This window comes from Physeter macrocephalus, chromosome 11 (assembly GCF_002837175.3).
Source record: "Physeter macrocephalus isolate SW-GA chromosome 11, ASM283717v5, whole genome shotgun sequence".
Taxonomy (NCBI): Eukaryota; Metazoa; Chordata; class Mammalia; order Artiodactyla; family Physeteridae; genus Physeter; species Physeter macrocephalus.
In genome coordinates this window covers 24,508,652-24,520,247 of record NC_041224.1, presented here as the reverse complement: position 1 = coordinate 24,520,247, position 11,596 = coordinate 24,508,652, and the positions used below count along the sequence as shown (strand labels likewise).

Sequence of the window (11,596 nt, the reverse complement as noted above, 5' to 3'; positions counted from 1 at the left end):
AAATTTATTTATTTTTGGCTGTGTTGGGTCTTCGTTGCTGTGCGCGGGCTTTTCTCTAGTTGTGGCGAGCGGGGGTTACTCTGTTGCGGTGCGCGGGCTTCTTACTGCGGTGGCTTCTCTTTGTTGCGGAGCACGGGCTCTAGGTGCGTGGGCTTCCATAGTTGTGGCACACGGGCTCAGTAGTTGTGGCTTGTGGGCTCTAGAGCACAGGCTCAGTAGTTGTGGCGCATGGGCTTAGTTGCTCCGCGGCATGTGGGATCTTTTCCGGACCAGGAATCGAACCTGTGTCCCCTGCATTGGCAGGCAAATTCTTATCCACTGCGCCACCAGGGAAGCCCTAGTGCTCCAATTTTAATGTAGATTACAGTTTTGCTTCCTTACCAATTACCTTGAGATTTAAAAAGAGTAGTTATTTTCTATAACACAGCATCTGAGACTATTAAGTTTCAGTAAACTCTAACCATTTTTAAGAAAATTTTTTCCCAGGCAAACAAACATACATTCTTCCTCTTTCTGTTTCTATTTCCATCCATCAAAGAACCAGAAATTTTAAAAAATGAATTAGCTACTATTTCTCTATGCCTACATTCCTGATTATCTGGGGACGTGTTAGGAACATTACTATCTTTTGGCTTAGTTGTAAGAACAGCAAAACAGAATTTTTTTTCTACTAATAGGTAGGGTAGTCAGGGAGCATTTGCTTACATCATTTTCCTTATCAAAAGGGATGTGATACTTTTGCCACTTGATACCAAGATAAGCAGTTCTATGTTAAAGAAAGTTTTGTTTTGTTTTCACCATATTAGCTGTTTTTCTAGCAGAGTTTCCCGCTGGCAATGTGAGGTCCAAACAACATCTGTATTTTCTCTCGCTGATTGTTTTCATGATGGCAACTTGGAAACCTGAGAATACTTTGTCATAAAAAATAAAATGGATGTGTCTATTGTCATGTTACTGTACTACAGGTTGTCAAAAAAGCAGACATGATCAACAAAAATATGACTCATCAAGTACAAGCTGAGAGGGACGCCCTGGCCCTAAGCAAAAGTCCTTTCATTGTGCATTTGTACTATTCACTGCAGTCAGCAAACAATGTCTACTTGGTGAGTAAATAACTTGACATTTTCTCTTCATTCAGGAATCACTGAACCCAGTGACTTAAGAATTACAGTCTCTGGGTTCAGAGTACCTGCGTTTGAATTCCAGATCTTGCACTTACGAGCTTTATGACTTTGGCCAAGTTACCTTACCTGTTCTGTTAGTTAGGGTTCTTAGGGAAAAAGAACAATAGAGTGTGTGTGTGTGGTTGTCTGTCTGCCTGTGTCTCTGTGTGTGTGTGTGTGTGTGTGTGTGTGTGTGTGTGTGTGTTGAGAGAGGGGGATTTATTTTAGGGAATTGCCCTACATGGTTATGGAGCGAGCAAGTCCATAATCTGCAGGGTAGGCCAGCAGGCTGTAGACTCCGGGAAGAGTTGATGTTGCAGCTCAAGCTTAAAGGCAGTGAAGAGGTAGAATTCCCTCCTCTTTGGAGGAGAAAGAAATGACACCTCAATTTTTTTTCTCTTCAGGTCTTTAGCTGATTGGATAAGGCCCTCCCACATGATGGAGGGTAATCAGCTTTTACTCAAAGTCTAATGGTTTAGATGTTAATCTCATCTAAAAAATACCTTCACAGCAACATTTAGATCAGTGTTTGACCAAATATCTGGGTACCATGGCTTAGCCAAGTTGACACATAAAATGAACTATCACACCTCAGTTTCCCCATTTGCAAAATGGACATAATAATAGTACCTACCTCAAAGGTTGTTATGAAATTTCAATAGGTTGATATAAACTATGTAGAACAGTGTGTGGCACAGAATGCTACAAATATTTGCTAAGTAAAGGATGTATAATAGAAATACTACATAAAGCTTGGGGTATAATAAGGAAAGATTTAGGGAAGTGGTGGATTTGGGGTGTATGGACTTAGAGAATTGCTTGCTTTTATTTAACACGGCAGCTTATACTCTGTTAATTCTAATGAGGAATTTGGGTGGGGGCAGGAAGAGGTGAGGATGGTAGGTGTTTTGACTTCAAGTTCTAGAGGTTTTTCTGACTTCAGAGACAGTGTGTGGATTAAATGTTTGGTAACTCCAATAGCTTCTGTTTAGTGTAAACAAACAGAATAATTGACTTTACATCTTTTAAGCCAATAGTTGGCAAACTGGCCCATGGGCCAAAGAGCACGGGCTCTAGGCACGCGGGCTCAGTGCTCAGCAGTTGTGGTGTACGGGCTTAGTTCCTCCGCGGCATGTGGGATCTTCCCGGACCAGGGATCGGACCCATCTCCCCTGCAATGGCAGGCGGATTCTTAACCACTGTGCCACCAGGAAGTCCCTACTATAATATTTTTGAATTATTATTCCTGAAATCAGATAGGCGGCCATATCTTGTCTACTAACTTCATCACTGGTTTAGATCCTTGATACTCAAAGTGTGTCCAGAGACAAGCAGTATCAGCATCGTCTGAGAGCTTATTACAAATGCAGAATCTCAAGCTGCACTCCAAATCTGCTGAATCAGAATGTGATTTTGTTTGTTTGTTTGTTTTTTGTTTTTTGGCCCTGCTGTGTGGCATGTGGGATCTTAGTTCCCTGACCAGGGATCGAACCCACACCCCCTGCAATGGAAGTGCGAGTCTTAACCACTGGACTGCCAGGGAATTCCCCAGACTGTGAATTTTAACAAGATCCCCAGGCATGTTAAAGTTTGACAAGCACTGGCTTAGACAAAAGATTTCCTAGAAATCAAAGCTACTTGGAGACAAAAAGATAAAGTATGACTAAACTTAGCCACAATAACAACAAATAATTGATTACTACTTTCCAGGTACTATGCTAAGTACAAGGAACATAAGATGGAAATGTTTATTACGGAAACGTTCAAACATATACAAAAATTGAAAGATTACTATAATGAACTCCCATATATCATCATCCAAGTTCACCAGTTGGCAACACTTCACCAAATTTGTTTAATCCATTCCAACTCCTCCACCAATCTTTCATGTAATGGTCTTGGCATCCTGTGATTCAATGCCTCGATTCTTTTTTTTTTTTAACATCTTTATTGGAGTATAATTGCTTTACAACGGTGTGTTAGTTTCTGCTTTATAACAAAGTGAATCAACTATACATATACATATATATGCATATCCCTCCTACCCTCCCTACCACACCCCTCTAGGTGGTCACAAAGCACTGAGCTGATCTCCCTGTGCTATGTGCCTGCTTCTCACTAGCTATCTATTTTACATTTGGTAGTATATATGAGTCCATGCCACTCTCACTTCATCCCAGCTTACCCTAATGCCTGGATTCTTTATTAAGGTTTTCAAAATGATGATTTTAAAAAATTCTATTATTCCTTCAGTTTTTATTAGCTGGAATTCTTCTATAAAGAACTTTCCCATATTATCTATTTCATTGCTCTGAAATACAGCTTGTCTAAGGAAGGCAGAATAAATGCTTGATTCTTTCCCTTTCATCACCAGTTTTCAGAAGTGCAACCTCTAAATAAGTGTGTTTTTTGAAGTATCTTTATGAATTCATGGAATGTTGTAGTTTTGATGTGTTTTAATCAATTGCAGTCATTTTTTTCTGTGTTTAAATTGTCCCATCTTTAGTGAGTGGGAGCCCCTTCAGTTCATTTTTTTGTCTTTATTTTATTTTATTTTTTTTGCGGTACGTGGGCCTCTCACTGTTGTGGCCTCTCCCGTTGCGGAGCACAGGCTCCAGACGCGCAGGCTCAGCGGCCATGGCTTACGGGCCCAGCCGCTCCATGGCATGTGGGATCTTCCCGGACCGGGGCATGAACCCGTGTCCCCTGCATCGGCAGGCGAACTCTCAACCACTGCGCCACCAGGGAAGCCCCCATTTCTTTGTCTTTTTATACTATCCTAGTATTCTGATGGCTTCCTTGCTTTCTGGCATGACAAGATAGTTAAGACTCATTTTGCAAATGTCCTGAACTAGATCTAGGCAAGGAGGTCTAGCTCCTTTTTGGGAAATAGTGTCTAGAGACCGTGATCTAGGAGGTAGTGATTAGAAAAGTTCACTGCCACTAGGTTGTCATTCCTTTTAGGTATTCTCAGTGGACAGACTGGGAAACACACATTTTTATAGAAAAATATATCATGAGTTCATGCTAATATTTCCAGGTCAAAGGCAAATTACAGAATTTTTACTTAACATTTTTGAAAAATATATAAAATATAAAAATATTTTGAAAAATATTTGTATTCTTTCACCCTGAGAATCTGCGTTCCTAACTATGTCTATATATCTATATATCTATATCTATACCTATATATGCATATAGTATTTTCAACATAGCAATACCAGTATTGTTTTCCTAACACTAAAACAACTGGATTCAGTTTAGGATTTCTCTGCAATTCTTTTTGCCCTTATGATGTATGTACTGTCAAGATTCTGTTCTCTGAAGTCACTTGAAATAATTCTGTGTGGTTATGAAACTTGAGATAGTGCAAAGTTCATTTATTCCCCTTTTGTATCAGAGATTTCTACTCGAAAAGGGAATCCATAAAAGTACTAGAAGCAAACTGATGTGATTATTTTAATAGAATGGTGCACGTCTTACTAAGTGAAAAATAAAGCCTACTTTGGTACAAAATACCATATACATGGTCAGTAAGAAAGGGTAAATACCCCAGTAGAAAAATAGGCAAAGAATGCAAGTGATTCAGAGAAGAAATATGAAAGACTAAAAGCAGTGTAAAGATGCTAAATCTCCCTAAAAGTAAATAAACATTTAAACAAGTTCATTTTTTCTTCCTTAGATTGACAAAAAGTATTGATAATCATTGTTGATGAGGGTGTGAGAAAACAAACATTCTTATGGGCTCAAATACAGTTATCTGTTTGCTTATTTCCCTACTACTAAATTATAATCGTTAAGTGCATCAGTTACATTTTATTCATGCTATATTCCCCATGCTAGCACAGTTTTTGTGCTTAGTAATGTTTTAATGATTCATACCATCAACAAATATTAACTAACCTCTGTGTACCAGGGAAGTGATTGCCTTAGAGAGGAAAGAAATGACCTTATATTATCAAGTCCTTAGTAGGCAATATTTTATAGCTTGAAACTATAGAAAATTTTGAGAATAATGACTAGTACATGTAGAAGGATTAATAGAGCTTTGCAGCCTCATAGCAGTAATGAATTCAGGCAAGAATCATGTATAGTCATATGATGCTAAAATCATTGCTTGAAAGTTTGTTGGGGAAAGAGGGTATTTACATAGTTTCAAAGTATCTTCCCCAGATTGCCTATTAATTACAAGAGGGAGAAAATACTTCTTCAGTGGAGAAACCTGGAAGTTACCACCTTAACTAAGTCATCAAAGTTAACATTACCAGGAATGGAACACACTAATGTTTAGCATTCTCATCTGGTGGAAGTCACTAAGAAGTACTCAACGACGATTTTGTAGTATTCCTGCCCAAAATTCATAACCTGAATTGAATCGTAAGGAAATAATCAGATGTCATGAAGGACTGTCCCATACCCCATCCAGCACCCTGCCAAAAAAAGGCAAAAAGTTATTCCAGATTAAAGGAGATGAAAGAGATATGACAACTAAATCTCATGCATGGTCCTGGCCTGGGCATGAGAGATGAGGAGAGAGGCCATCATGAACAATATTGAGGTATTCAGAGAAATTTGAATACAGACTATACAACAGATAATAGCATTATTTTAGCATTAAATTCCGTACATTTTATTATGCTATAGTTACATAAGAATGACCTTGTTGGGAGATACATGATGACCTCTTCAACTTTATTCTTGATTTAGCCAAAATTTTAAAGTTATAGATTAATACCAGTTGCTAATGTCGCCATATTTTTTTAAATTAAACTGTTTAATCTGAACAAAAATACATGCATGTAAGATATTTATGTTAATGATGTTAATAACTGTGTTATGTTTATTATGTAACATAATCATGTTAATGATTAGCATAAATATTTTTATATTCATATATGTGGAGAGGAAGAAAGCAAATGTGGCAAAATGCTAACGATGGGCGAATGTAGATGAAAAGAATATGAGAAGTCATCCTGCTCTTCTCACACCTTTTCTGTATGTCTGAATTTTTGTTCAGACTGAACAGTTTAATTTAAATTTTAAAAAGTATATGGCAGTATGAGTAAACCTGGTATTGATGTGTACTGAGTGACACCAAGAAAATGTGTCTTACAGGACCATGCTAAAAATGCATAACCGTAATTCTCAAGTAAGATATTTTTTAAAGTAGTCATATTGGTTTTATTTTGCAATATTTATATTCCTTTTGACAGGTAATGGAGTATCTCATAGGTGGAGATGTCAAGTCTCTCCTACACATGTATGGTTATTTTGATGAAGAGATGGCTGTGAAATATATTTCTGAAGTGGCATTGGCTCTAGACTATCTTCATAGACATGGAATTATCCACAGGTAAAGACTGACTTTTCTCCAAACTATTACTTAAAGCACAAGTAAACAAATTATGTATTAAATATTTGAGTCTTAAATATTTGCATAACCCCACATATCTGGGTTGTCTAAAGTTTAGTAGTAACTTGTGTGAGTTTAGAAATTATATCAACTCTTCTTTCATCTCCCTGTGTGTTTTGAATATGTTGCTTTGTCTTCAGGTATCCCATTTTGTGGAGAATATTGAATCTTTTTTCCACTCCTTTAGCTGTACATCATACAAAAGTGCTATATTTTATAATGCCAGCTGATTTACAGTGTTTTGCTCTTTGCAAAGAAAGGTTAAGTGGCTCTTTTCGATTAAGGCTTAATCTCACCCTCCTTGAAAGAGGTAAATATGATTTTGACCTGGCTTGAGGTTTATTTTACCTAATGAAGTTTATTTATTTTAATAGAATATGTAATGAATAATGCCAAAGATAATGTAGCATTAAATAGTTAACTTTCTTGTAGATTCAGATATACAAAATATAGTTTGCTTTTGAGAGTTGTTTTCTGCACTTTCAAAGCCACCAATGAGAGAAAATAAGTCAGGTTTGATTGTTCTGTAACTTTCTGTTTTTTTTGCTGGTAATTCTAAAATCAACACTAGCTCTTTTTTAGTTATCTGCTATTTGTTTTTTATATGTGCAGGGATTTGAAACCAGACAATATGCTTATTTCTAATGAAGGTCATATTAAACTAACAGATTTTGGCCTTTCCAGAGTTACTTTGAATAGAGGTAAGAAACACAGCAAGTAAGTACCTTTTAAAAAATCCAGTACATTTTAGACACTACATTTCATTAACTTTTACTGTTTTCTTTGTTAGTTTATAATGAATAAAATTTGATGATGGGCTTCCCTGGTGGCGCAGTGGTTGCGCGTCCGCCTGCCGATGTAGGGGAATCGGGTTCGCGCCCCGGTCCGGGAGGATCCCACATGCCGCGGAGCGGCTGGGCCCGTGAGCCATGGCCGCTGAGCCTGCGCGTCCGGGGCCTGTGCTCCGCAACGGGAGAGACCACAGCAGAGGGAGGCCCGCATACCACAAAAAAAAAAAAAAAAAAAAAAAAAAAAAAAAAATTTGATTATTATTTTTTTCTACAATAGGCTAAAAAGGTATACTGGTATTTTCATTCAATTAAAGATGAAAACGGATTAACTAATCTTATATCTTCAAAGGTCCTTGAAGATCTTTGGATCTTCAAAGAGGAACTGACAGTTTCTGTTCCTCCAAATTTTTATCCCTAGTGAAACTGGTGCTGACCAATTAAACATCAATAAAATGACTAAAATAACTACAACATGATAGACAACTAATACCTAAAGAAATTATTCAAATATACATGACCACCACCTTGATAAACAAGGGGCAGAGAAAATAAACACAGAATTCACAAATACATATATATTGGAGTATATTAATTTCACTACTCGTAGCACTAGAAATGCTAATTTTAAAAAGTAATAAATGAATCATTTTATACTATTAAGCTAGCCAAAAGAAAAAGAGAGCTGAAGATCCAGTGTTAATGAGACTGCAGAAAGCATAGGAAGTTTTCCTAGGGACATTGTAAATAAGCATAGTTCTTTCCAAAGGAAATCGACCAGTATGATTTAAGAAACAAAGGTTTTAATTCTTTTCGACCTAGTAACTTGTGTCTTGGAATTTATTCTAAGGAAATGGTTCAAAAGAATAATATAGATGAATAAAGTTGTTTGTAGCAGCATTGTTTCTAACGGAGAAACTAGAAACTACTTAAGTTTATTACAGAAACATGGAGAAATGACAGCTTCCTGACTTGGTAGCATGTTGTATTATCTACCAAAATGGCAGAGGATAGAAATAAATGAGCAGTAGAACCAAAGATTGGGTTATAAATTATTAACCGTGGGATTATAAATATTTGAAAGTAAATAGAGAGCTACAGTTCTTTATTTGCAAGTACAAATTTTGAAGCATTTTGAAGACCTAAAGATTTTTCATATGTTTGGTAAAATGTGACCTGAGTTGATGTGGACCATTTATAGTTTTTATTAATACTGCCTCACGTAACTACCCATACTTTTCATAGCAGTAATAATAAGTACAGATTGTAGATGAAATGCACTAGGGATGTTCCATACTATACAGTATATTAATCACTTATTTTTCTAAAATCTAAACATTTTTTAATAAGGCAAATCTAACTCCTCAGTTTCAGAAAAGATATTGGGAAAAATTACAAATGAGAAAAATTTTGTATTTTTTTCCTTTTTTCTTTTCCCTTTTTTTTTTTTTTTTGTCTGCGCTGTGTGCCATGAAGGATTGTAGCTCCCCTACCAGGGATCAAACCCGTGCCCACTGCATTGGGAGCTCGGAGTCTTAACCACTGGATCACCAGGGAAGTCTCAGAAAAATTTTGTATTAGGGTGATATTGCTGATGAATTTAAATTATTTTTATATTATAATATTAATATTTTTTATTTTTATTTTTTCATATCTCATGGTTTAGCTTAAAGATGGCTCCCAAACATTGTGAATTTAGGTTAATATAAATAATTCTATGAAAAACATCTTGGAGCATACAGGTTTTTCTGATTTGGTTTCTTTCTTTTCCTTTTTTTTTTTTTTTTTTGGATTGTGATTTAAAAAAACTCATAAGGTAAAATTTACCACCCTAACCATTTTTAAGTGTGTACTTTACTAATATTGACTCTAGTCACATTGTTGTGCAACAGATCTCTACAACTTTTTCATCTTGTAAAACTGAAACTCAATACCCCATTTTCCCCTGCCTGCAGCCTTGGCAGCCACAGTTCTACTTTCTGTATGAGTTCGATTACTTTAGATACCTCATATAAGTAGAATCAGACAGTATTTGTCCTTTTGTGACTGACTTATTTCACTTAGCATAGTGTCCTCAAGTTCATCTATATTGTAGCATGTGACAGGATTTCTTTCTTTCTTAAGGCCAAATTTTATACACACACACACACACACACACACACACACACACACGTGCCGTGTTTTCTTTATCCATTCACCTGTCGATAGGTATTTGGGTTGCTTCTACCTCTTCGCTATTGAGAATGATGCTGCAATGAACATGAGTATGTAAATAAATCTTGAACACCCTGCTTTCAGTTCTTTTGGGTGTATACCCAGCAGTGGAATTGCTGGGTCATAGAGATCAAATTCTATTTTTAATTTTTTGAGGAACCTCCACTGTGTTTTTCATAGTGGCTGCACAGTTTTACATTTTACAATTTACCAGCAATGCACAAGGGTTCCAATTTTTCCACATTCTTTCCAGCACTTCTTATTTTTTGTTTTTTGATAGTGGTCATCCTAATGGGTGTAGGGTAATATTTCATTGTAGTTTTGATTTGCATTTTTCTATTGGTTACTAATGTTGAGCATCTTTTCATAAGCATGTTGGCCATTTGTATATCTTCTTTAGAGAAATGTCTATCCAAAACTTTTGTTCAATTAGATTACTTGGGGTTTTTGTTACTGAGTTGTCATTGTTTCTATATTCTGTATATGAACAAGCCCTTATCAGATAAATAATTTACAGATATTTTCTCCCATTCTGTAGGTTGTCTTTTCAGTCTGTTGATTGCTTCCTTTGTTGTGCAGAAGTTTTGAAGTTTGATATAGTCCCATTTGTTATTTTTGCCTTTTTCCTGTGCCTTTACAGTCATAACCAAGAAATCATTGCCATAATATTTTTTAACTTGTTTAATTTGTAAAATATTTTTAAAGAAGTTTGTCATTTTTATTGTTTCATCAAAGTGAGGTATAAATGAAATTCATTAAGTTCAAACTCTCAGCCTACCTTTTAAAGTCTTACACCACATACAAAGCATTACACTTCTCTTACTACTTTTGATAGCTAAAGAAAATAGTACAATATTACATGTGAGTGCTGAATGTTCTATTTTACAATGTTACACATTGAAACCTGATAAAAATCTGCATCATTTTCTATCTTGCCCTATACTTACATAGTTAGCTCACATGAGGGGCCCACAATTTATATTAATTCTTTAAATAGATTCTGTTTTTGAAATTTATTTTATATTCTTAATATTCTGATTCCTTTCTTAGCGTTTTTACAACCTCCTTTTCTTTCTTTTTTTAAAAAATAAATTTATTTATTTATTTATTTATTTTTGGCTGTGTTGGATCTTCATTGCTCCATGCAGGCTTTCTCTAGTTGTGGCAAGCGGGGGATACTCTTTGTTGCGGTACGCAGGCTTCTCATTGTGGTGGCTTCTCTTGTTGTGGAACACGGGCTCTAGGGGCTCAGGCTTCAGTAGTTGTGGCACACAAGCTCAGTAGTTGTGGCTCGCAGGCTCTAGAGCATAGGCTCAGTAGTTGTGGTGCACGGGCTTAGCTGCTCCGTGGCATGTGGGATCTTACCAGACCAGGGCTCAAACCCATGTTCCCTGCATTGGCAAGTGGATTCTTTTTCTTAACATCTTTATTGGAGTATAATTGTTTTACAATGTTGTGTTAGTTTCTGCTGTATAACAAAGTGAATCAGCTGTATGTATACATATATCCCCATATCCCCTCCCTCTTGCATCTCCCTTCCACCCTCCCTATCCAACCCCTCTAGGTGGTCACAAAGCACTGAGCTGCTTTCCCTGTGCTATGCAGCTGCTTCCCACTAGCTATCTATCTAACATTTGGTAGTGTATATATGCCTATGTTACTCTCTCACTTTGTCCCAGCTTACCCCTCCCTGCCCCGCATGTCCTCAAGCCCATTCTCTATGTCTGCATCTTTATTCCTGTCCCGCCCCTAGGTTCATCAGAACCATTTTTTTTCTTTTTTTTTAGATTCCATATATATGTGTTAGCATATGGTATTTGTTTTTCTCTTTCTGACTTACAGCACTCTGTATGACAGACTCTAGGTCCATCCACCTCACTACAAATAACTCAATTTCCTTTCTTTTTATGGCTGAGTAATATTCCATTGTATATATGTGCCACATCTTCTTTATCCATTCATCTGTCGATGGACACTTAGGTTGTTTCCATGTCCTGGCTATTGTAAATAGAGCTGCA

The 11,596-nt window shown here is 36.6% G+C and overlaps 1 protein-coding gene across 4 annotated transcripts in view; it reads left to right on the top strand.

The window, feature by feature from the left end:
• The window catches only part of MASTL (microtubule associated serine/threonine kinase like), a 59,262-nt gene that overhangs the window by 2,789 nt on the left and 44,877 nt on the right, over window positions 1–11,596 (top strand). For all 4 annotated transcript variants that reach the window (XM_028494838.2, XM_007113676.4, XM_055087820.1 and 1 more), the window contains exons 2-4: window positions 966–1,103; window positions 6,377–6,516; window positions 7,189–7,277. In XM_028494838.2, coding sequence (XP_028350639.1) covers window positions 966–1,103; window positions 6,377–6,516; window positions 7,189–7,277 — 367 coding nt within the window. The remainder of the gene's footprint in view (window positions 1–965; window positions 1,104–6,376; window positions 6,517–7,188; window positions 7,278–11,596) is intronic.